The sequence below is a fragment of the Cynocephalus volans genome, chromosome 3 (assembly GCF_027409185.1).
Source record: "Cynocephalus volans isolate mCynVol1 chromosome 3, mCynVol1.pri, whole genome shotgun sequence".
Classification (NCBI taxonomy): Eukaryota; Metazoa; Chordata; class Mammalia; order Dermoptera; family Cynocephalidae; genus Cynocephalus; species Cynocephalus volans.
Window position 1 is genome coordinate 69,995,045 of NC_084462.1, and position 25,167 is coordinate 70,020,211.

The 25,167-nt window shown below is 49.7% G+C and overlaps 1 protein-coding gene across 17 annotated transcripts in view; it reads left to right on the plus strand.

Moving 5' to 3' along the window:
* The first annotated feature begins 881 nt into the window (after positions 1–881).
* The window catches only part of TLE3 (TLE family member 3, transcriptional corepressor), a 48,822-nt gene continuing 24,536 nt past the window's right edge, over positions 882–25,167 (plus strand). For all 17 annotated transcript variants that reach the window (XM_063092087.1, XM_063092088.1, XM_063092072.1 and 14 more), the window contains exons 1-6: positions 882–1,983; positions 2,496–2,596; positions 3,128–3,191; positions 4,219–4,263; positions 21,617–21,679; positions 23,409–23,483. In XM_063092087.1, coding sequence (XP_062948157.1) covers positions 1,960–1,983; positions 2,496–2,596; positions 3,128–3,191; positions 4,219–4,263; positions 21,617–21,679; positions 23,409–23,483 — 372 coding nt within the window. In that variant the 5' untranslated portion in view covers positions 882–1,959. The remainder of the gene's footprint in view (positions 1,984–2,495; positions 2,597–3,127; positions 3,192–4,218; positions 4,264–21,616; positions 21,680–23,408; positions 23,484–25,167) is intronic.

Genomic DNA, 25,167 nt, shown 5'->3' on the forward strand with positions numbered 1-25,167 from the left:
CCATGGGGAAGTAGACCCCAGTGGGGCCAGCCGTTAAGCTGAGCCCTTGTCCACGGGTAGCAGGGCCCTTCCATCTGCGCTGCCCGCCAAGCCAGAGTTCCTCAGACTTCTCGCAGGCGGCCGCCGCACATCAAAGGCCCTGTTTATTTGGCTTTCTGAGAAGGGCGAAGAACAAAGAAGGAAATCGGGGGGTTAGTCGGGGGGTTAGTTAGGTGGGGCAGTCGAAGGGGCAAAGAAAAGGACACCCTCGGTTCCGAGCAAAATGTTAAAGGTCGGAGGCAACTTTGGGAGCCACCATTTTATCAGTTCTAAAGCTTGTGAAGTGAAAACATTGAAGTGACAAAGTGATTCTGTTTGTTTTACAGTATCTAATTGGGCTGCTTTGCAGACCTAATGAGATTAGAGGGAGGAATCGTCCGCCGCCACTGCCTAATAAACCGATACATTACTACCAGCTACAGGTTTTGAGCATTGTAGAGCTTGTCTGTTTTTCTTTTGTTGTTTTTCCTCTCCTCTCTTTCCTCCTCCCGCCAAATAATTATTTGCTAGTAGATCGGGGGGGGGGGGGAGAGGAGGAAAAAAAAAAAAACTTAGCAGCCCAGAACTATAATATATATCTATTTATTATATGTCTTTCGGTTAATTCCTGATCTGAGGAGCGCTGTTTTTCACTCCCATGCGAAAGTCACCAGCGGGTAGGGCCTGATTGCTACTTTTCATGCATAGTTTTAGACACAAGAGGGCATTGTGACGTCGCGCCCGGCGGCGCCCAGTCGCAAACCGAGTCCCGCTGCCCCACGTGGGGGCTCCGCACTCCCATTGGCCAGCGCCGGGCGAAGCTGCCACATTATTTTGTTACTTTTCAGTCCCTATTTGGAACTGCTCTCGCGGCAGTTCAGACCTCGTGCTCGTCCCCCTCGCCTGTCTGTGTGTGGTATCCGCAGGTCCGGGGCACTTTTTTTTGGTGTGTGTGTGTGTGTGTGTTGGGTGTGTGTGTGTTGGGGGTTTGTCGGGGCGCGGAGACCAGAGCCGGGCCGAGGGGAAGGAAGGAAGGAAGCCGCAGAGCTCCCCGGTCTCGGGCTGGCGTCTCCACTCCAGCGCTCTCCTGCCTGCGCGCTCCGAGGCGGCAGCGGCAGTGGCGCCGAGCGCTCCTCGCAGGGGACCCGGCGCTCGAGCTGGGAGCAGCGAGGACCCCTTTGCGGAGGCTTCCCGTGTCCGCTGGAGTTAGTATGCCAGGGCGGTTGATTTGCACCTACTGAGCCCGGAGTTCCTCCCTGGTCCTGGGAAGGTCTTGCGGCGGCGGCGGCGGCAGTAGCAAACGGAACAGCAGGCTCTCCTCTCCGAGGGGGGGCGTCGAAGCGCCCGCGCAGGGCTCCCGCCCTCACCCTCCGGCGCTCCTGCGGCCCCGAGCCGCCACCTCGGTGCCTGACTCCTTCCTCTTCTCGCCGCGAGCCCCGGGCCCGGCCGCCTCTGGGATCGGACCCGCGCGCCCCGGATGCTTGGGGCTGCCCCGGCGCGCCCCCCTTCCGGCGAGACGCGCTGAGTGATTCGGAGGGGACCCGTGCTCGCCCCTGGAGGGGCCCCCGGCCTCGGGACCCCGCGCCGGACCCGCCGGGGAGCCGACGATGTCCGCGCAGCCCAGTGCTCTGACGCTCTCGACGCAGCCCGGGGAAGGCTGCCGGCCGCGGCCCGCCGAGCCCTAGGCGCCCAAAGCCCGCGCCCGCCGCCCGGCCTCGGCGTCCGCCGACGACTTTGCTGCCTGCTCCGCGGCTCTTTGTCTCCACTTCGGGCAGGCTCCCGACTCTGGGATTTCGCTGTGAGAGCGGGCTGGGGGGGCCGGGGGCGAGCTCTCGGCTTCCCGGCCGCCCCCCTCTCGGGCTCTGCTCCCCCCTCCCCCGCACCTCCCCAGCCCGGGCTCTCGGCGCTTCCACGCTCTCGGAATCACGACCCCTCCCTGCCATGTATCCGCAAGGCAGACATCCGGTGAGTAATTGCAACTCGGTTTATTTAAGCATCTATCATGGCAGGGTAAACGAGGCGGTTTATCTGGCACCTCCATTTTGCTTGTTGCTACCTTTATGGTGTGTGTGTTTGTGTTCTCACACAAAGGGGCTGGGGATGGGGGGGCGCCGCTGAGAGGGAAGGTTAATTCCGCCCGAGTGGCGCGGGGGCTGCCTGTGTTCGAGCGGGGAGCTGTTCACGCTGACCCCCTCCCCGCCACCTCTCTCAAGTCCCTCAACTCACCCGCCGTCTCCCCTACCCTCGCCCTATTTGGGAATGGGAGCCCCTTCGTGAAAGGGCTGGGAGCCCCGCTGCCGATGGGGAAGGATCGGGGCGCCCCTCACCCCACCAGGGATCCGAGAAAACTTGCAGGGAAGGTCTGGGCTGCGAGGGTGGCCTCTCCGGTTGGGCGCCGGCGGGGAGGGTCCCCGGCAGCGTGGAGCCCCGTCTGATGCCCCCGCCCCCCTCCTCTGTCTGGTCCTCGCGGGCTCCAGGCTCCGCATCAACCCGGGCAGCCGGGATTTAAATTCACGGTGGCTGAGTCTTGTGACAGGATCAAAGACGAATTCCAGTTTCTGCAAGCTCAATATCACAGGTAAGGCCGATGGGGGCCGCCCCGGGGCTGGTGGAGAGGGGGCGTCCCGGGCGCGGCTCCTGCCACCCCCCGCGGGGACGGAGGAGGGGGCTCCCGACCCCGGGGCGGCGGGGCAGCCGGAGCCTCCGCCTTTTGTTTCTCCTTTCCGTGCGCGCAGCATTAACCCTTTGCTGCCCGCAGCTGCCCGGCTCCCAGCGCCGCGCGCGGGGCCCCCGGGTGAGAGTCCGGGTCGCGGGCGGGTTCGCTCCGGGTTCTGGGGGTCGCGAGCCAGCGTCAGGGTCCCGTCCCCCGTCCCCCCGCGGCCGGGATAAGTGCACTTGTTCGGCTGCGGGAAGTTTCGAGTTGTTTCACTCCCTCCTCCCGGTGGCGGGGACCCAAATCCCCCTCGGCCCTGAGGCTGCCGGATAATGGGGTGCCCCCGGGGGGAAGTGTCAGGGAGGTGGAGACGTGGCTCTCAGAGGCCCTCGGGTGGGAGCCTCGGAGGAGGCTGTGCGGGCGCCAGGCCTGAGCCGGCTCCTCCTGCCCTCGCAGCCTCAAAGTGGAGTACGACAAGCTGGCGAACGAGAAGACGGAGATGCAGCGCCATTATGTGATGGTGAGAGGCCGCCCGGGCCGGGGAGGGCGCCCACCCGGCCGGGGACGCGGCGTGCTTCGGCGACACTGGAGCCTGGCCCCCGCAGCACGGCCCAGTCCAGGGCAGCCCTGGGAGCGGGTGTCATCTTAGGCTGCCCTTCGCCCTTTCACCGGCTTCCCTTAGCCGGAGCCACTTGGGGGAGGGTGGGTGAGAGGAGGGGCAGAAAGAGCAACCCAAACGCCAGGCCGGGGACTTACCCAGTACCTTTGTGAGCCTTTAATTTGTGTTTTGAAGATTTCCCAGAGGGCTGGTTGCCCTGTCTCGGCTGGTAAGATAGGACTGGATCAGCCCATGTCAGGGTTGGATGAAAATCTCTTAGAGACCTCCTGGGAGTGTTTGGAAACTTCTCTGCTTTGCAGTCTTGGGATCTAGCTAGAATGGGACAGACGTCCTCCTTCGTCTTTCCCTCTTCCCCAGGGTTTTCTGAAGAGGGGAAGAGCCTTTTAAAGCCCTCAGCCTTCACTCCCCTCCTCAAGGATCTGATATCTGAGAATCCTGTCAGGCCTGGGGCAGTAGGTAGACTATCTCCTCTTTTACCCAGTGTCTGTTCCCGCGAATTTAAATCTTCCGTTTGTGAGAGGGCATGGGAGGCACTTAAGCGTGGCTCACTGCAACACTTTCCACATAAGAGGCCTTCAACCCAGTGCTAAATAACTCTCAGAGGATAAGAGGGTCCCAGTCTACACAAGATTCCTCGTTGAACCCGAACCTTGTATAAACAGGATATATAGCACATGCAGTGCTTGTGAGGGGGGACCCAGCTCCTCTTACTACTGTATATGTAATGCGCTGTTGAGATGAGAGCAACACTCACCCGTTGTCCGCTCGTAAATCTCTCTATAAGCCGGCTTTGGAGTTTTATTTAAACTTCTTTAGCAAATGTATCATTAAAGTACAATTTGGCCAAAACTTTTCCAAGAAAAAACTGATTTTAAAAAATGAACAGATTACTGTGTTGTCTGCTAATGGCTATTCTTTTTACTTTTAGTACTATGAGATGTCCTATGGCTTGAACATTGAAATGCACAAACAGGTAAGGGCTTTTCTCTTTAAAAACTATATTTCATTTTTAAAAAAACATACATGTGTACTTCTTATGTCCCCTATTGTTTGAAAATGAGCCTAGTTCTTCTGTTCCTCCCTCTTCTCCTTGAAATTCAAGTGAATGGATCCTATCCTTGAAATGCAAGGTCTGAAGCTTTGCTGATTTATTGGACATGTTGAACTTTTAGCATTCGAGTTGTGAAATTAGTCCTGGTTTGGGATCTTGGTGAGGATAAAGGACCAAAGGGAAAGTTGTACCTCCAGGATCTGCTTTACAAACTCCTGAAAGCCCAGAGGTAGCTGGTTGCTTTTATCTGTTTTAATGTAAAATTCTCAAGAGGAAATGCAGGAGAGTTTTTTTCTTTCTATTTTTCTTTTTTCTTTTTTTTTTTTTTTTTGCAAAATACGATGTTCTGCCTTGATAAGATCAAACTTCAAGAACCTTAAAAGCCAAGCTGAGCTGTTGAAATTTAAGGGAATGAAGCCACTAACTGCTTAAAAATATAAAACCAGAATGAAATAAAACAGTAGTGCCTTGTATTGATGAAGCAGCTTTCTCATTTCTGTCTTAATTTGAAGGCAGCTGCTTTCCCATTTTACAGAGAAGGAAGCTGAAGCTGAGGGGTGAAGTAACTTGCCCAGGGGCAGCCTAGCCAGGACTTTTGAGATGGCTGGGGGTTGAGCTCAGCTTTGAAATCCTGAAGTCAAACCAGTTTAGCTAGTGTGGTGTCGTTTGATGGATATGTAAACTACCTCGTATTGTCACTCTTCTAATAACAGTATACCTCAACTGAGCAAATACAAACACCCTTTATCTCCGTGCATATCAGTAACTAGTCCAGCGCTAGGCTGGGCTGTGGGAGAGGCCTGTTTGTGTATTTGTGTTCCAAGGAGAGGCTGCCTATAATTTGGCTTGGCCTACGATTAGAGTTGACTTGGCACATATAAATGGCACAGGCCGGTTGTTCTTTTTAACAATTGGTGTTCTTGAAATCTCAGAAGGCTGTTGACTCATTCTAGCCTTTGGTGACCATGACTTGAATGGATTTTCTGCTCTAAATTAACAATCATTTACAAGGTTTAGATTTTGCTCTTTAAGGGGGCAGGACCCAGGGCAGGTGAGAAGGGCAGGTGACCCCTGGAAAGCATGCAGATTCTTGCCCGCTCCATTGGCTTTCTATAGAGCCTTTTGAATCTGTAGTTTCCTTTCCCCTCCTGGAGGGAGCCCCAATGTTGGGCGAAGGGCAGACAGAAAGGGGCCTGAGTTTATTGAGCAGTGTGGGAAGCCAGCTTGTGACTTCCTGAGGGGTTAGTTCCTTAGGAAGGCACGTGGAGGCTACCATGTTTTCACTTGTTGACACACAGAAGTAACTAACAGACACTGCTTTATATGTATAGATGTTTCTCCTGGGGAAAACAGACTACAGAGAGGTTCTGCCCGACTGACCGGGTCTGATCCATCCAGTAAGAATGCATGAAGTGGAACTGGGGTCCCAGGTGTTTCAAGGATCTTGGAGTGTTAAGCAAGTTGCCACACTTCCTCCCTTTCTCCACCCACCCCATTTTTTTTCCCCTCAGTGCTCCATATCTTGGGTGTGTTTAAAGAGGGTAATTGCACCCAGGTTTAAAATTTATAGCAGCAGTTATTCTAAGAGCTTCGTAATTAAGGTGTAATGTGTCGTTGCATGTTGAGGTCTGCATGGGTGGTGTTCCCTGTGTCTGTGAGTGGATGGTTCTTTGGCACAAAGAATCCACCTTAGTTGGCAGAGTAAAGAGCTGTTCTCTGAGTCCTGGGGACGCTCTGAACCCAGGAAGAGTTAAACATCTTCACGCATTTGGTGGTAGGATTTATATAAAGAGCAGCTGTGTGCATCTGGGATTTCTGGCCGTTCCCCAGACAGAGCTCTTAGGGGGAGAATGCCTGAGGTTTGGCTACATTGTCTTGTTTAATCCTCTCAGCTGCCAGTGGTGGATAGTGGGATTCTTTGCCCCCTTTTTATAGGTGAGGAAACTGAGGCTTCAGGGAGGTCAGGAGGGCAGAGGTGGTACTCAAATCAGGGCCTCTGGATTCTGCAATTGAGCAGAATCCTGCCTGCCACTCACCTTTGCCTTTCAGCCTCAGTTCCTGGCATGAGCAAGTGTGCTCTGAATGCGATGCCTTTGCAGACTTCTGGTAGTCTCTGAGTTGGGTGAAATCACCCTAGGGCTGTGTAGAACCAAAGAGACAAGGAGGTGAAGAAAGCTTGCACTGAGAAACGCAACCCTGACCTAATGGGGCTGGCCACTCCCTAGGTTTGCGAGGGTTGTGCAGAAGAAAAGCCTGCCACTAATTGTAGTGTGGGTCTTGGGTGCATTTGGCGGATGGTGGTTAGGCCTGAGCAAACAAGTTTATCAGCTGACCTGTTTAGCGGTTGACTGGTGTTTTATCTGCACACACAATCAAGTGACTGGAGTGCTTGAATTATTCATGCAGTGTCCTGCCCTCTAGACTTGACTGTTCGTGTGATTACATCTGCCTGGAACAAACAGGCTGGATTCTTCATCTTTAAGCTCAGGGGTGGGGGTGGGGACTGTCTGTACTTTTATATAATAGATGATCTACAGAGCTAGCACCTTGAGAAGTGTGGTGGTCCTCAGCCTTTGCGCTTTGCGCGCGCACGCACACACACACACACACACACACACACACACACACACACACACACACACACACACACACTCTCTCTCTCTCTCTCTCTCTCTCTCTCTCTCTCTCTCTCTCTCTCTCTCTCTGCTGCCGCTTCCACCACCACTACCACCACACATTTTTTAAAAGCTCTTCTTTGCTGGCTCTGTGGGAAATGCCAATTAGCTGGGAACCTCAAGTTCTGCCAGATGGGCCTGTGTATTGACAGAGGGCAGCTGATGAGGTATATCCAGCCCTTTTTTTACTTTACTGGGAGGTTAAACTCACTGTGGCCGGCTCATTCCCTGGCTGTTTCTCTGTCTCCCTCTCACATTTTTCAAGCTGTCACATCCCAGAGAAGTAATAAATGGTTTCTCCTCCTATTCCTCTGCCTCTCTCCCTAATTATGGTAAAGCAAAGATTACATTCTGATTCTCATGGACCTGGCCCGGAACTTCAAGAGGTCACCCACCTCCTGCAGCCTCTGTGTCCAGGCAGAATGTCAAAGGCAATTCAGCAAGGCCAGGGAGATGATGGTGGCCAAGCAGCTCTTCAGTTCCTATCTTGTTCCTGCAGAGACTGTCCAGTGGCAGCCATGAACAGCAAAGCCAGCTTAGAAACAGGGGCTGCAGGGCAACTACTGTGCATTGGATTTGAGGCACTGATGCCATGAACAGCAGGGGCAGGCTGGCTTTTCACTCTCTGGTGAACACCAATGTTTTGAAAGTGGACTTGAAGCATTTTGATGTGGGAGCAGTGTCATGCCAACACTATAATGTCACCTTTTTCAGTAAACCAAACAACCCTTCCTCTGAGTTTCTTTTGAAATCCTGGAACTGGAAGAGGCTTTTGGCTTCTCATCCAAATCTTTCAGGTTACAGATGAGGAGACTGAGGCCCAGAGAGGTGAGGTGATATAGTCATACAGTCCCACATTAGTGGTAAAGTTGCCATTGCAGTCTTCTCTTCCAGATCCAGGTCTCTTTTTTGCAAGACTCAGTAATTGAAGAGTGCTCCTTTACTAACTAACAGTGTTGTGTCTTAAATTACGATTGCCTCTTTCTGCCTTATTATCTGAAGAGCCTAAGGCTACAAACCTGGCTCCACCAAAGTCCAAAGTACCCCATTTCAGGTTGTATAACCATATCAGCTGAACCCTCTTTGTCCACAGTCCTGTTCGGAATTGCCAGCTATTTACACAACTAATGATGTGATATGTATAGTAATAACGCAGAATGCAGGACTAGCAATCCCAGAGGAGAGGTTCACAGATGAGGGAGAGCTGGTAAAACCTGTGAACTTTTTACCACAGGGTGGCCATAAACACAGAGCTGAAGTGGGAGATTCTCGATTTGTGACTTCCCTCCCCTCTCTGTTTTCTCACCTGAGTACTAAGGGAGGGCCTGGGGCTGGAACATCTCTAGGCACAACAGCTTGAAGTTCTGCGGCCGTGGTGAAGGTAAGGGTGGCCAGAGGAAGCCACCAGGAAGCAAGGTTATGAAGACCCTGCCAAGGAGTTGAGTCTGTGTTGGTAGAAAGAAGCTGAGACCACTCTCAAAGTTGAAGGGGACACAGATCCTTATATTAGGGCAGTGCTTATTTTTGTACATGTGGGTGGAGCTGTGAAATTAGTTTTTTTGCTGGAGTGCTGGCATCGAAGAACCTCCCTGTGTGCTGGTTTCCATCTGACCTTTCCTGACTAATTGTTCTTCCCTGGAACAAAACTCTCTCCTCTGATCACATGGTCATCTCACTAACTGGGTGCCTGCCTCGTCCAGCTTTGGAGTTTCTGCTGAGCACAAAGCTCCGTTCACCCTGTTTTGTCCCCCTAGAGGGAGGCCACCCCCCTCCTCCAGACTGCCTTGAACCCCAACTTCTTTGGACCCCTTTCTAGTTGCAGATGGAGTTGTGCAGAGTAGGGGTTTCTGTGTTTTTTTTCCCTCTTTTGATTATCAAAATGACCCTGGGAAATGGGAAAAATGATCCCTTGTCTTTACAGATCAAGGAAACTGAGTCTGGGTTGGAACCTGGCTCCTGACTAAGAGACTCATTCCATGAGCCCTCCTGGGCCAGGAGCCCAAGGAGGGCACAGAGCTCTTCCTCTCTTTGGACTCCTCCCTCCCACCTAGTGTAGGAAGGGTCTAGTTTATGTCAGAGGCCCTCTGTTTCCTTTTTGTGATTCAACAAGGAATTAATTCCTTCTTCCTTTCTGCATAGGAGAATGTTTTTCTATCTCATTGTTTATACAAAATACTGGGACACAAGGGGCAAAAGGTGATAAAGGGCTCATCAGAGCGGGTTTCTCCCCTGTGATCTGGCACGCTTGATGTCTTTCTCACCCCTCATTATCTCGTTGTTGTAGCTGTGGAGGAACCCCTCTGCTGAGGTCTCTGTAGCACCTAGTATATAATAGGTGCTCAGTAAAAGTGTTGGTTTTCATTTACCCAGAATTACTCAGGTCGTCTGAGGCTGGAGCTCTACTTTCCTGATTCCTTGAGCCCTGCGTGGAGGACATGGGGGTTCACTGTTGGGTGGGCCACTGCACTGGTTCTGCAGGCCTCCTGTGGCTCAGCATCCAGTTACTTCATCAGTAAAATGAGGGAGTTGGATTCATTCCCAAAACGGTTATTAGGGGGCTGGGATGTGCCGGGTGTGTGCTGGAGTTAGTTACACAGACGAATAAGATACCGTTCCCTCAGCTAGGGAGTCAGGCGTCTAAATAAGTAATTGCAGTGCAGTGAGGTAAGTGCTAATGTGGCCAAGTGTCACAGGAGGAGCACTAGCGACAGAACAGGATAGAACGACTTATTCTTCCTGGGAAAGGGGAGTCGGATCAGAGCAGACTTCACAGAAGGGCCATTACTTGAGGCAAGTCTTCAAGGGAGGGCAAGGTTTATTAGGCAGAAGCTGACAGTCAGAGACTCCTCCAGGGTGGCAACAGCCTGTGAAAAGGCGGTGAGATATGTTCCAGAAGCCACAAGTCTTTGGAATGTTGTGGGGCGGGGACTGCACTTGGGGAGTGAGGCGAGGTGGTGACATTTTGCAGCACAGGGATCTCCCAGGCCTCTCTGCCCTCAATTCACGACTCAGTGGCTCCCTCCATCCCCATATGGCTCTCCAGGGCTGGCCAGAGTCCATCTGCCGTGGGGTGGGGGTCAGGGGGACGCTCTGGGCGTCTGTAGCCTCCCCGGCCTGCATCCCCGCCATAATCCGCTGGGTTGAACTTTATTCCCCAAAGTGGCATTGTCTCCTTTCTCATATTGGTAATTCTGTAATGACTGGTTATGACCCGCCCCCTCCCCCATATTTAATTCTCATCAGCCCAGCTCTCCACTTTGCTATTAATGATAGCAGCCAGCAAAATAGCTTTCAACATGCCATTGACAGTCTGGTTTAAGAGTGCACTTGAAGTAGTGCTAGACAGCTGAAAGCACCCATAATTGTGTACCAGAGTGAGAACTGCGTGCTCAAGGGCCTTGTTTTTATATGCTTAAAGGGACAAAATCTTGTTTTCAACAAATGCTCTCTGAGACTCCCATCCAAGATGCTTTCTTCCTTTCTCTTTTTCCTTTCCTCTCAGCTTTTTCCTTTCTTCCTCTTGCCTTTCAAAATAAATGTTTCCCTCACCTCTGGGCCAAGGAGAAACCGAGGAAAGGGGGAATGTCCTGTCATCACATAAATAAGAAATATTTGGTGGGTTTGTTGCTTTGAAGCATTATGTACTCCAGACAACACACTTTGGGCCAGCCTCTCCCCACTGAGGGTTGTTGGGGCCCTACATTTCTCAAGGAGGTAGTAGGAGAATCTCAGTTCTCATCAGCATTGACTCTGAATTCTTTTGTTTGCTAAGGATGTTGCACAGTCAGGTCAGTGTGAAGGTAGGGGAAGCCGGCTTCCCAGCTGTCACTGTGCATGTTGAGGTAGAGGCCACCTTTCTGGAGGGTTGTGGGGGAGAGGTCACCCTGTTGGAGAGTCAGATCTGGGATGCTAAGCCCCTTCCAAATTACATTCCAGGAGACTCATTCTGCAGAGTTCATAGGGCCCAAGAGGTCCATCTGGAAACTGAGGGTGGGTAGAGCAGGGACTTGTATTCTTACATGGAGGTTCATACTGGGCTTATGGGATTAACCAGGGGTCACATCTTGTCAACCCTGAAGACTTCTACCTGAGAACAGATACCGTTCTCCCCTTCACCCCAGCTGGCTACATTATTCCTTTGAAGATGCAACACAACCCTTTGGGAAGAGGTTTCCTTCACCCCACTGTCACTAAAGCTTTCCTTTGCCAGTTGCATCCTGTGAAGGGTGAAGAGGGAACCAAGTTCCCAGCTGTGGAGGAGACCAGAGGTGAGGCTCCTACCCTTGGGAAAGGGTAGGAGCGTGGATGAGGCTGGCTGGTGTTGTCTGTGGCAGCCCCTTCCATTCACTCACTTTGAGAGTGGCACAGATGGGATTCGGGGTTCTGGGGCAGCTGCTACTACCACCAAATAATCCCAGGGGAAGACCTTTATTGCAGACAAAGTGTTTGAAAAATTTGATCTTCCAAATGTTATAGATTATATAGTGTAGCTCCTTTGTAATTCTGTAGCACTCGACTGCAAAGCAATAGACTTTTCATCTTAGGGTCCTAAAATAATGGGCATTTGGGTCCAGGAGAAATAGCTACCAGGATAAAAGAATCAGCATACCCTGAAAGCCTGGGGTGTGAAAATGACCTGTATACCTCTGGGGCACTAGAGGGCTTCATTTTCACATTGGGGTAGGGGAAGGGAAGGCCTGTGGAATGACTAGGCTGTGAGTCCCTGGAGGGACTGTACCATTTTGTATTCAACTGAGCCTGTGAGCCCTGCACAGTTCTTGGCCCATGTCAGGTGCACAGTGTGCATTTTTGGGGGTACTCAAGGAAGAAGGTAATGTTCTAGTTTATGGTCCTCCCTGACCCTAAATAGCATTACAGACTTTCTGAGAAGGATATAGATTTTTCTCAGATTTCTGAGAGGCCAGTAGGCCAAAAAAGTTGGGATTGTAGGAAGAAGTTGTGGAAGTGTCCTGAAACGTTATTGTAAAATGTCTTTAACGTATCTTAAGCATCTTTTTTCTTTTAATCTCGCACTATGAACAGTTTGAGTGGGGGAGGGGAAGAGAAAAGTGGGAGGGAGAGGTGATAAAGCAGAGAATATGGGGAAGACACAGGTAAAATTATGCTGGATTTGGTTTATGAAAAGGAACTGAGCAGGTAAATTAGTAAACTTCACTGTTCCACTGGTCCATTTAGCCTCTCATTCCAGACCATTTGCTATCACCTGCTGCTTCTCCTGAGCCCACTGAGTGTCCTACTTCTTCCTGGACAGAGGCCGATAGTTCCTGTACCCCACCCCCACCCGAGAGCTAGGATTGACTCCCAGCCCTCAGTGCTTGGGATCTCATACTTCATCCCAGAGAAACGGGGGATATTCAGAAGCCAGACTTGAAATGGAAAGAAGCAGCTTGGTTTAGGCTCTCAAAAAGCTACCCTTCCCCTGCTAGGGTCCCTCTTCTGTTGGCTTGACACTGGCCTCCATGTCATCCAGTATTTGTATGTGGCATCCAGCTGCAGGAACCTCTTAAGGGGGGAATGTGTAGATATTCCTTTTTCTTTATTCTCTCATCTGAGTTTTACCCCACTTCTCAAGGGACCTCTACCCAGCTCATCACTGTCCATTTGACTAGACCTGTTTCTTAAACTCCCATGATTCTGAATATCCATTGGACATTTCCCAGGCCTATTGGCCAGTGGCTGGGGTGGGCCCCTGATAAGCAGTTTTTACTGGCATCTTTGTGCCTGTGTTTGCAGAGTTTCCCCCTCAGAAGTCAACTGGTTTTTGCAGGGGGATCCTGGGAAGTTAGGTGCAAAGCACCAGGACCTGGGAGGTAGAATGTCCTGATGGCTAAGAGATAAGCTTTGGAGTCAGACAAACTTGGGTTTGAGTCCTAGATCAGTAATTACTAGTAGGTGATTTGGGGCAGACTATTTGACTTCTGTGAACTTGAATTTGTAATGGGAATAATAATAATACCTACCTGCTAGAGCAGTGCTATCCAGTAGAATTTTCTGTGTGATGGAAATGTTGGACTGTGTGCTGTTCCATGTGGTAGCCATCAGCCATGTGTGGCTATTGAGCACTTGAAATGTGGCTACTGTGACTGAGACACTGAGTTTTTAATTTAATTTTAATTAAATTTAGTTGGTCACCTGTGGCTGGTTGGACAGTACAGTTATAGAGAATGTTATTAGGATGATATGAGATGATGCATGTGAACTGCTTAGCACAGTACCTTGCACACAGAAAGGCCTCAGCAAGGTGTTCTGACAATAGGACAGTGTATCCAAATTGCCAAGGCCTCAAAGAGAGAGGACAGGATATTTGGTGTTGTATATGTTGTAAGACTTCTCAGAGCCCATCTCAATATGTTCTTGTTCATTCTACATCCCGCAGCAGAGGCATCAGGAACACCACGTAACAGATAGGAACACTGACACTTAAGGAGGTTAAGTGACTTGCTCATGGTTTCACAGTAGACCAGGGGCAGGTTTGGAACTGGAAACCAGGAATGTTTTGCTTGTGGACCAGTGACCTTAATCTATAGGCCACATCAAGTTGTGGTCTTTTCCGGCCTTCCCACATGCCCATCCCCAGACCCACAGTACTTCAGGGCTTTGATTCCAGTGCCGGGAAGTCTCCAGAAGAAACCTTTAAGAATTCAGTAAAACATAGGCATTAGCACTGTGTAGATCAGGGTTTCTCAACCAGGGCACCATTGACATTTGGGGCTGGGTGATCTTTGTGCACGGCTGTGCTGTGCATTATAGGATATTTAGCAGCATCCCTGGTCTCTGCCTACTAGTTGTCAGTAGTACTGCTCCACTTGTGACACTGAGAAATGTCTCTAGACATTGCCAAAGTCTTCTAGGGAACAGAATCACAACTGATTTAGAACCCTTGATGTAGGGAGAATTCTTGGCTCTAAGCTGGGAGACTTGGTTATCATTGTCTTGCTGTGTGACCTAAGGCAGTTTCTTGCCCTCTCTGGGCCTCATTTGCCTCATCTGTAAAATCAGAGGTTGAATATGGGAGAATGTCAGTTGAGAGGGAGCAGATAGGATAAGGCAGGTTTCTAAACAGATGTGGATTTTTATAGTCTGAAATGTCGTCACTCCTGCCATCCTTATTTAGGGAAAGAGAACCCTCTGACCCTTTTAATTTTAATTGAGGAAGGGATGTGTGCTGTTTGGTTGTGAACTCAGTGCTGGGTGCATAGAATGGGGCTCTGTCTCTGCCCACAGTTGATCTGGCCTCCCCACCCCATCTCATTTCCCCTTCAAGACTCCAGAGTTTCCCAGAGAGCCCCTGTCCTTAAAAAGTCATAGCCAGCATTTCATTTGTAGCATAGAGCTGATAGGGAGACCCCCAAAATTTAATGAGCTGCCTCTGCAAGGGTAATGTGACTTTTACAGCCTGTTGAGGGACAGGGGGAGATTTGCATAATGTTCCAAGGGGGATTAGGTGGCTGGGGGTTGCCATGGCAACCCCACAGGGATGAATTGAGAATTTTTCCTCCTGGCAGGGGTTGGCCAATGGAGTATGGGAAGGTGGGGGAGGGGGCAGGGGGTTATCTGAGGGGAGGAAGGAAGGGAGGGTGGTGCCTGTGATGAATGGACAGTGGGGAAGGTGTAATCTGAAAAAGCTCTCCCTGTTCTATCTGTACAAGCAAGCTCTTTGAGAAGCATCTCCCCCAAGTGGGGGTGGGAGGCAAGCAGAATGTAATGTGTTTGGGAACCAAGAAATTAAAGTGAACAAATATTTAAAGATTATTGGATCTTGTTAACAGGAAGCCCAGTGGATGGAGAGTGAGAGTCTGAGAAATGAAAGTCTCAGAGTCTCAGAGCCAGAGAGGGACTTGGGCTGTTGCATCCAGGCCCAGTCCCCTCCCTCCAAGTGGTGTCTGCCTCCATCTCTCTGTTGGGTCTCCACTGAGCACTCTCAAGGGCAGGGCACTCACTCGCACGCAGCACCTAATTCACTTTCAATAGCATTATTATACTGGACCCACATCAGCCTCCTTCATGCCACAGAAACCGAGGCTCAAGTGCAGGGCAGATCTGGGACAGGAATGCAGGGCTCCAGACTGTGTGCTGTCCCCTGTTTCCAGAGTCGTTGGCCTGGCTGCTATCTCTTTCTCAATTTCCTTATACTATAGACTCTTAGAAGAAAAGGGAAGGCAGAATTCCTTTTGGGGAGGGCGCAGATGGGTCATGTCACAACCCCAGCAACCCCAGATGCCCTTGCTGTTCACTTGTCCCAAATGGGCAAGGGCGAGTGTGTTCCTCCCTCCCTGCTGTACATCCTCACTGTCATCCTTGCCCTCGTGTGAAAGGCACGGGCTGGTGCGCAGAGTGTCCATCCCAGGCCAGCGTCCATTCCCTCCCCCAGGAGACAGATCCTCGGGGTCATGCTGAGGACTGGGTCTTTCTTGTACCAAGTCCTCCTGGCATAAAGAATTCAGCAGGCTTCCTCAGAAGGCATAAATATTTAATGGCATTATAGTTATATATAATTTGATCAATATGTCAGTGCTAAAAGGGCCTTTAAGGAGGCTCACCTATCACTGAGTGATCTGTGATGTAAACCTTCTCCAGCCTCTCCAGGAGCAGGCACATTATCTCCTGAGGCTGCTACGTGGATCATTTATTTATGCTCTCCTTACTGGTGTGCTACTTTCCCCCAGAGCTTGTGGTGTGGATGGCACGGGGCCTGGGAGCCCCACCCAGCTTTTGTTGGAGGCCTCCCCTCCCCTCTCTCTGGATTTCCCTTCTTCTGTTGATAAAACACCCACTTGCTTTATTTCAGTGTTCTCTGAGCTCAGTCTGAGGAGAAACTGCCTGGCAAGGGATATCATCTTGTAGTCAAATAATTGAGGGGCTATCAATTTAGAATTGCCTAGGAAATACAGGGGGATATTTTAAGTTACAATTACCCAGACACATTGTTACAGAATCTTCCAATATTTGATCACTGAGTGATTGTGGTGCCTGGCTGCTGGGAACAATGTGGCTGGAGCAACATCCTTCTGCACAGACCTCCACTCCCAGCCCCACCCTGCGCCCCTGCGATTTTAATTCAGGATGAAGCAGACTCACCTCAGACACCCCAGAACTTGAGTCTGAGAAATAGGTAAAATCTGATTAAACTTTAAGAACCCCATAGCTGACTGAGACCCCACCCCAAATGCACACGTTTTCTAGAGGAATAACCTGAGGTGCAGAGACCACGTGCCAGACACAGAGCTGGGATGAAAATCATCATTTTCACATGGTCCTGGAGTGTAATTCTTGTCTCAAATAGGCAGATATCTTTTCCTCATCTCAGCTTTCTCACACATATCCACAAACAGGTCTCCAGACTCACAGACAGTGCTTTTTCCAAGACTCCAAGGAAGAAATCCTCATTTTAGAAATGTAACTGGAGCCTAGTAGCATTGACGGCTACTTGCCTAAAAGACATGGAATTACTTCCCACTGAATGAAGCGTCTTGAAGAACCCTTGCCTGGCTGTCTTAGTTAGCCTCACTAACCCGTCTTGCCTTGTACATCACAGAATCTGGACAGTAGGTGCTTGATGCGTAGAGATATGACATCACAGTTCTTGCCTGGATGCTGACGGTTACGTGCAATTTTGCTGATGGACAAACGAATGGTTCATGCTGTGAAAACTGGTCCTTGGGACTGGGCCCCAGCCAGCCTAGCCCACCACCCAGCCTGCCATCCACATCTCAAGGTGGCTTGGCTCTTCTCTGCTGGTCCTTTCAATTCATGCAAGGCTTTGTTTTATGGTGATTTATGGAGGAATTGACATGTTGTAGAGCAATTCAGGAATGTTTAGCGTTCTAAAGCTCTAAATAGCTCCTGGATCTTAGAAGTTATCTAGTCTTTCCCTTTGTTTTGTAGGCAACAAAATTAAAACACAGAGAAGGGGAGTGATTTGCTCAATACCACCCAGGTAGAAGGAGGCAGAGTGGGGAGTAGAAGCTAGGTCATTTCTGTGTGGCTTTGCATCATAATATGGTCTTTATAGTGGCAGGCTTCTCCCTCTTTTTGTTTTTATCTGGCTGAGGGTAAGATGAAGTGTACACTCAAGAGTCCAGAGGTACAAATGACTGGGCAGTTTAAAACTGAAGAGCCGAGAGACAGTCTAGTGGAAGTGACTGTTGACTGTGTGTTGAGCCCAGTCAGCCAAATAAATAGAAAAGGCTGAGGACTTGCTGTGTGCTGAAGGCCTGAAAGCCAGAGGTTGCTGGGGGGTGAGAACCAAAGTCAGGCTCCGTCTCCCTTAATTCAGTGTCTCGGGTTAAGGGCCAAGAATGGTTTGAAATAGCAGCAGATGTGAAGACTAGACTGTTGTCAGGGAAATATACTTTTAGAACGCACAAGTGCCCTCAGTTTACAGCAAGATGTTCGGAGGTCCTACTTTAATGAGGAGATGATCGTGCAAATGGGAGCTACTAAGGCCTGTTGAACAGACTGCTCTTTGGGAAATTACATTTGCCCCCCACTATCGTGTTCTCTGTCATTTATTTGCCTAACAATCTCAACAGACGCAGGGCAGATGTTACTCCCAGCGCCCAGTTGGTAGCGCGGATTCTGAATGTAGCAGGACCTGTGTGCCCGTTTCTCTGAACTGCTTTTTTGTCTGCGTCTAGTAGATTAGTTCCTTCTGAGGAACAATGTTTTCTACCAGCCAAGCGCCTTCTTTGAACCATACTTGAAAAGAAACTTTCAAAGGCGGCAGCAGCCTCCCCAAACACCTTTTTCCAAAGTGCTTTCCAAAGGGAGCTGTCTTCCCACCTCTCAGGTTTGCTTCTGAAGACCTGGCTCAAAGGCGGTGGCTTTGTGGGACCATGACGGAAGGATGGAGGTTGGCCTCTGGAACCTTGTCTGCCTCACTGATAACAGATTGTGCTGAGTTGCCAAAAGGAGTTTTCCATTGTATGATCTTAGTTCCAATTTGTGATTTGTGACCTGTCCCAATTGTTGAAGTCACACATCTTGACTTTTCTTTTTTTCCTTTTTTGGAACTGATGTTTAGAGCTTGTTTGAGTTGGATCAAATGCTGTTTTAACAGTTGTTCTAATCGGAAATGTTGTCAATTATTAACCTGATGGTGGTTTTTCTTTCAAAAATATTTCTCTAACCTCTCTCAAAATGTCGAAATTTGTCTTCTTGGTGGGAAGTAATTCAGTGAAGTTGCTTAATTGCCGAACTTCAGTTTCCCCATCTGAAAAATGGAGATTTTAAAAAGTGCCTTCCTTACGGGGTTATTTTGAGCTGACAGGTATAAAATGCTTGTGACAGTTGGCTTGGCGGATGTTAGCCATTATTGTTGTTGAGAGTGGTTCTGTCCCGCTAACTTCCCCTCCCCCAACCACCACCCTCAAAAATATAAACATTAAAAACAGTTGTTTAGTGAACAGTTTTCCTGTTCATTCTCTGACTCACCAGTGGACTGGGCTCATTTTCAGGGTTGGGTGCCTCCGTAGAGCTGGAAGAAGCTCAGTCCTTGCTTCCACCTTTTGGGGAGATAAAGAGCGAGGGGGATGATATCCGACAGCATATGATAACATGATTACATCTGGGAGGGATAAGGTTTGCGTCTTTCTCTACACCCCCTTATACCCCAAAAAAACACAGGACCCGAGGACAGGAAAATATAAAAGTTCTTCAAATATAAACTGCCCCCTCCCCTCTGCCTGCCCGAGCCCTGTACAGTCCTGTCTCATGACATGCCAAAGCCCTTCCATCCATGCAGAGAGGCCTCTCTTCATCAAGTTTGGGTGCCAGGAAAGGCAGCCTGAATGCTTATACCCCAGGCTTCCAGAAGGTTTTTTTTATCAGTGTGGAGTTGTTCTTTTGGCCCATGGTTGATGTTTGTGGTGTTGAGAGCGGGTGAGGGAGGCAGGAGCTACCTTCAGTGTCATGGAAGGGTGAGAGGGAACTTGCTCTGGGCCACCCACAGGGCCTCTGAGCACCCCAGCCGTGGTTACCTGATGGCCTGGCTGCCAAGCCTTGAACTCTGGGAATGGCTACGTGAAATCACGGCAGATCCCTTTTCCTCATAACCAGAGGGTGCCGAACACAGGATCGGGCCCTATGAAAAGATCCCACCTGTGGGAAGCCTGTGACCACATGTTTGCTAAAGGGTGTGGGGAAGGGGAGGGGCAGCAACTTTTTATTTTTTTCTTCAACTACCAAGACCCTGACCCTTTGACCTATTTGGTAGAGGAAGTAAGCAACAGCTAGGAACTCTTTTATTACCCTTGCCTCCCAGGGATTGTGACAGTTTTAGTTCTGAGGAGGCCAAAGTGACTGGGGCTCTGAGCCTACTCCCTGCCTTCCTGGCTGTGGGGAAGGGGTAGCAGCCAGAGACCCGCTGAGGTTGCTTGTGGTTGGTCTGGCTTGACTGTACTATGTTACCCTGTTGGTAAGGGTCTTGGTCCACTGCCCACCCCACCTCCTGCAGATGCCACCCACACTGCAGCAGGCCCAGATCTGCAGCCAGAGGTCACACTGCAGTGTGAAATAAAAAATAAATACGGAGAAGCCAGTGGTATTATTCTTTTGGTTAAACATTTGTAGAGCACCTACTGTGTACCAGGCACTAATTTGAAGTAAGAGGCCTTGGACTAATGAGCTTTGAGACAATAATATGCTGGTTTATTATTTTATTTTATTTTTTAAAATATATATTTCTAATCTTATTTGGCATACAGGCACGTGATGGGTGGAAAGATTCTTTGCTCTGTGCAGGTGTGGACTGAGATGCAGGCTAGCTGATTGTTTTTAGAATGCCTGCCATAGACGGCCCTGACTCCTACATTTTATTTCCCCTCCCCACTATTAATGGATTTAGGGGAGGAAAAAATAAAGTGAGAAAGGACCCTGTTTTGGAATATAACTCTTACCACTTACCTACAATAATTTATGCAATAATTAGTAATCTTCCTATGTTCTTTACAGTACAAATGGTGAGCATCTAGTGGGTAGAGGCCAGGGATGCTGTTAAAAATTTTGCAATGCTCCACACAGTAAAGAATTATCTGGCCAAAAATGTCAATAATGTGGAGGTTGATAAAACCTGATGTGAGCTATCCTTGCTAGAGTATACCGCAAATGTTCAAATGCTGGGTCCCAGTGGGTCTGAGCTGGGGTGGTACTCCCCTTCACCCCCAGGAAGTTTGGAGGTGGGGACCATTATTGACACAGTTGGTCTGGGATATGTGGGACAGTCCTTCACAACAAAGAGTTGTTCCACCCCAGATACCAACAGCAGCGCCTGCTTAGAAACATTGGCTCTATTCCTGTGGATCCTGGGTGTTCCAGGCAGAAAGCTGACAGTGACATCCCTGATCCCCACCCAGGAGACCCCACTGTGGTGGACAGGCTGTCTAGATTAGAGAACCCTGCTGCTGTGGCTGGCAGCCCCAGGACACAGGGCTGCAAAAGTCTGTCAAGTTCTTAGGTCGGTAGCCTGTGTCTTCACAAACCAGAGGTGTCCTCATTAGTGGCCAAGGGTAGAGGGTGTTAGCACCAGGAATACTCCCGAGGCCCAGGATTTTGTGTGTAAACCTTCAGACAGCATTGTTTTTATTTTAAGTGCACAAGCATTTCTCATCCAGCATCATTTGACATGCAGATGATCACAGATTTTTAAAGGCTGTTGTCATGGTTTTGTCTCTGAAAGATTGCTATTTGCTGAGGGAAGCTTTGAAGCCAGCTCTGGGACCTCAGTCCTGGCAGGCTCAGGATTCAAAACGAGATAAGAAAAGCAATTCTGAGAGTTGTCTGTCAGTGGTTCTAGGCCTTTCTAGTTAACCATTTAGCACCACTCCTGCTCTGAGGTCTGGGGTTCCCATAGGACTCCAGTGGAAACAGTTGTTTTTCTAAGTGTGGTATTTTGGGGGGTGTTGGGGATGAGGCAGAGAATTGATCAACCTTTCTGTGATCAACCTATATGGGGGGTAAAGGATCTAATGATTTACTTCTCTGAGCAGCTTCTTAGACAAAACAATACTATACCCTAAAAAATGAAACATTAATGATGAGATTTCAGGCTGGGTGGAACATATTTGGGGGTGGGAGAGAGGCAGCAGTGAAGAGTGGGGGTGAGGCAGATCCACTATACTGCATAGCACCACTTGCGAGGCGGGCCCCAGGGTACCCTTGCCCCGTGAGGCGCAGGGGCTTCCCCTGGTTGAGAGCCGGGTCCTGTTGCCATTGGGCACCGTTCGGCAGAGCAGTCCCTCCCTCACCTGTTTCCCACTTGTAATGCGTTTTGCTGGGGCATGGGAAGTGGTTTTTGTTTTGTTTTGCTTTGTTTTTAATTGGACACAAACTATATTGTGAACCAAACATATAGAACACCTCTGACAGGAAATTGGAACTCCCCAAAATGTAGGCAGCATGCATGTGGGGGAGTAGGAAGAGATTTCTTCAGGCCTCCTGGCAGGAGGCAGACTGAGGGCAGAGAAGATGGAGCCCGTGGTGAGGGGCCGTGGTTTGGGGGGAGTTTACACTTCAATTGTCTGTGTCATTTTGGCAACTTGATTGATTTTACTGAGCCTCATGAAGTCTCTTTTCTTTTGCAGACAGAGATTGCGAAGAGACTGAATACAATTTTAGCACAGATCATGCCTTTCCTGTCACAAGAGGTAAGACCTTCTTTGATTGTTTCCTCTTTTTCTTTCCAAATCAACCCAGTGGCTGGCTGGGTCTCACTGGCGCACAAGCCCCAGCCCAATCCATTCATACTAACAACCTGGGGATTTACAGAGCCCTCTCCAGCCAGTTTGGGGGCCACGTTAGTCATGGGCCACGTCAGAGGGACCATTTGCTCCTCCTTCTCCTTCTCGTCTACCGCCTGAGACCAGAGAGGAGGGTCTTGGCCTACAACTGGACAGTCATGGGCAGTGAGGCCTGTGCCCCAGACCCCACACCTGGCAACATCCAGGAGCAAGGAAGGCTGGCTGGTCAGGGCCAGACCCTGACACAGGGAACCAAAACCCAAAGAGGACCTCAACACCTAGTCAGAATCTTATCACCTTTGGAGCACACTATGGGGCTGGTAGTGGGGACTGAAAGGAAGCATCTCCAAGGGGGCTCCTGGTGCAGGGCAGACAGGTGGGCTGACCTTAGAGGGCCTCGTTTCTGTCCAGGCTGATCTCACTCTAACAGAGGCAGGCCCCGGCCCTGCACTCCCCCTCAGAACTGGGACCACAACATCTCCCTCGTGGAGTCCTGGGTCTCTGAGGAAGAATGGTGACCAACAAGAGATAGAATTAATATAAAAATCAGATATGGCAATGGCTACAGAGCTTGTAGCCCAGTAGGGGAGACAGCAGTGTATATGGTTGGTACTACCTCAAGGCCAAAGGGGAATGAATGAGTCAAATTTTTTAATAGATTTTTTTTTTTTTTAAGAGCATTTTTAGGTTCACAACAAAATTGTGTGGAAGGTATAGACACTTCCCGTTGCTTCCCCCACTATCAGCATCTCATACCAGAGTGGTACATTTGTTACAACTGATGAAGCTTCGTTGACACATTATCACTCAAAGTCCATAGTTTATATTAGGGTTTATTTTGCCACTTTGTCTTTCTTTTCCTATCTATCTAGATTCATACTTTTTCTTTCTAGATGGAAAAAGATTAGGTATATATGGACACAGATGCAGTCATGCGCTGCATAACGACTTTTTGGTCAACCATGGACCTTATATACAATGGTGGTCCCATGAGATTATAATGGCTGTACCATGCAGCCGAGGTGTGTGGTAGGTTATTTCATCTAGGATTGTGTAAGTACACTCTATGATGTTTATACAACTACGAAATCACCTAATGTCACAGTTCTTAGAACGTATTCCAGTCGTTAAGCAACGCATGGCTGTACTTTTCTTCCAATTCCTTTGAATGTAAATTGTAGACAACCTGACCATTCACCGCTAATTACTATAGCTGCATCTCCTAAAAACAGGGACACCTTCCTATTTGATCATAATACTGTTACCGTGTTTAGAAAATTAATATTCTGTAATAATCATCTAATATCCAACTCATATTCAAATGGCATGGAATAAAGGTTTCTTTATGTGGTTGAGGGAGATGGTAGACTAATAGCCATCTTTTGGCACTCATTTATATCTTAGAACTTAAAACAATTAAAGGAAGTTTTGCTTACAAGAGTAATACATGCTCATTGAAGAAGGTTTAAAGAAGTAAGTAAAATCACCTGACACCCATCCCACCTGTGTCCTGTGCCTGTTTCATTCGGCTTTTTCTGTCTTTTCTGGGGGCCCTCCCTCTGCTGGGCAGCCACCAAGGCGCGTCCTCTCTGTCAGAGAGGGTGGCCGCTTCTAACACATACCCTGTTCCCTCCAGCACCAGCAGCAGGTGGCGCAGGCTGTGGAACGCGCCAAGCAGGTCACCATGACGGAGCTGAACGCCATCATCGGGGTACGTGGACTCCCCAATCTGCCTCTCACCGTGTGTATAGCCCTTTTATTCCTCTCATTTACTGTAACCAGAAATTGACTCTGACCTTAGCTGACCTCAAAGAATGGCGGCCCCAGGGCTCCAGCTTCCCCAAATAGCCCATGTGCTTGGACCCATTTGGGGGCTCTCTCCCCATTGGTTCCCCAATTGCCTCCCAGTCCCTGAATTAAAGGGGTGTCAGACATGCCTCAAATTCACCTCAAAGCTCATCAACTGCATTCTCCCCTGGTTTTTGGTGCCCTTGCCATTGAGGAGGGGGTGGGGGCCTGGGGATTACCTTCAAGGCCAGGCTGATGGAGCAGTACTCGGCCGCCTCCCCACGCCTCCCTGGAGCCTGTCTGCCTCCTTCCTGGAAGAGGTCTGCCCTTCTTTGGCCACCTGGGGTCAGAACTGTCTCTGCTGTACTGTCATGTGCAATGTGCTGTGGAATTTGGGTTTGGGTCTTGCAGTGCCATGCACTGAGCTGCCCAGCTTAGCATTCATCATGTGCCCTTGTGAATTCCAGCTGGGGTACCTACACAGGGCTTCCTGTCCTAGAAGTCCCATATTACCCAAACACAGGAAATAATATGCAAGAGTGCTATGTGGGGCCTGCTCTGGTGTGACCCCTCAGTGGAAAGTGGGGACCAGATCTCTCCCCTTTGGCATGCCTACCTGGCTTGTGTCTTGAGTGCATTTCTCAGATTCAAATTGCACCTTTCTCCTGCTTGCTGCTTTGGTGTGACGCTGGAATTTTGAAGATAAGCATCTGAGGGGAAACAGTTTTTTCAGTGTGATCTTGGGCAACGCTGTTTCCTTAAGGTGTACCTGTTCACCTTTCATCCCTAAAATGAAGGGGGTAGGTGAGGTCACGTCACTGCTTCCCAGCCAACAGGCAGCTGGTTCAGTGTCCCCCAGGAGCTTGGGCAGTACAATTCCAGGACATTTGTCACAAAGTTCTTTTCGTGAGGTGTGGGACTGGGAATCCATGTTCCCAAAGTTTCCCAGATCATTCTGAAACATAGTCAGGCTTGGGAAGCAGTGGCCTGGTTGGCTGCAGTCCCTTCAACCCTAACATTCTGGGATCCTGGTTGGTCTTCATTTCTCTTTTGTTCTTATGTAAGGTCAATATTTCAAGGTAGAACTGAAGACCCCAGAATTTTCTTCTGCTTGGTGGGATAAATGATGACTCTTGGCTCTCCATTCTGCGGCAGAAACCTGGAGGCCTGTGTATTAGTCATGGTTTTTCCCCATGTGACCTTGGGCAGGCCCCTTCTCTTTCTTGGGCCTCAATTTCTGTATCTGTAAAAGGAGACGGTGGACCAGCTCATGTCTCTGGACCCTCCCAACTCCCACTGGAAATGCTGGGAGACTGGAGTTAGTGTGACAGTGATGGTTGTGGATACCCACCCCACTATAACTCTGTCAGGATGGCTACAGAGTCCTTGGCGAAAGCAGCCAGCAGGTCCATCCTTCTGGTGTGAGCTTGCATGGAAGCCGCTAAGTGCTGCTGGGGGAGGGGATGGAAACATTAGCCTAGTGTGAATCCTGGCAGCAATGGGGGAGAAGGAGACTGCTACCCACTGTGGGAGGGGCAGAGAGGAGTCTGTACATGAGAACAAGAGGAAGTGTTCCATGCTGGAAGGCAGCACCCCCGGAGGGGAAA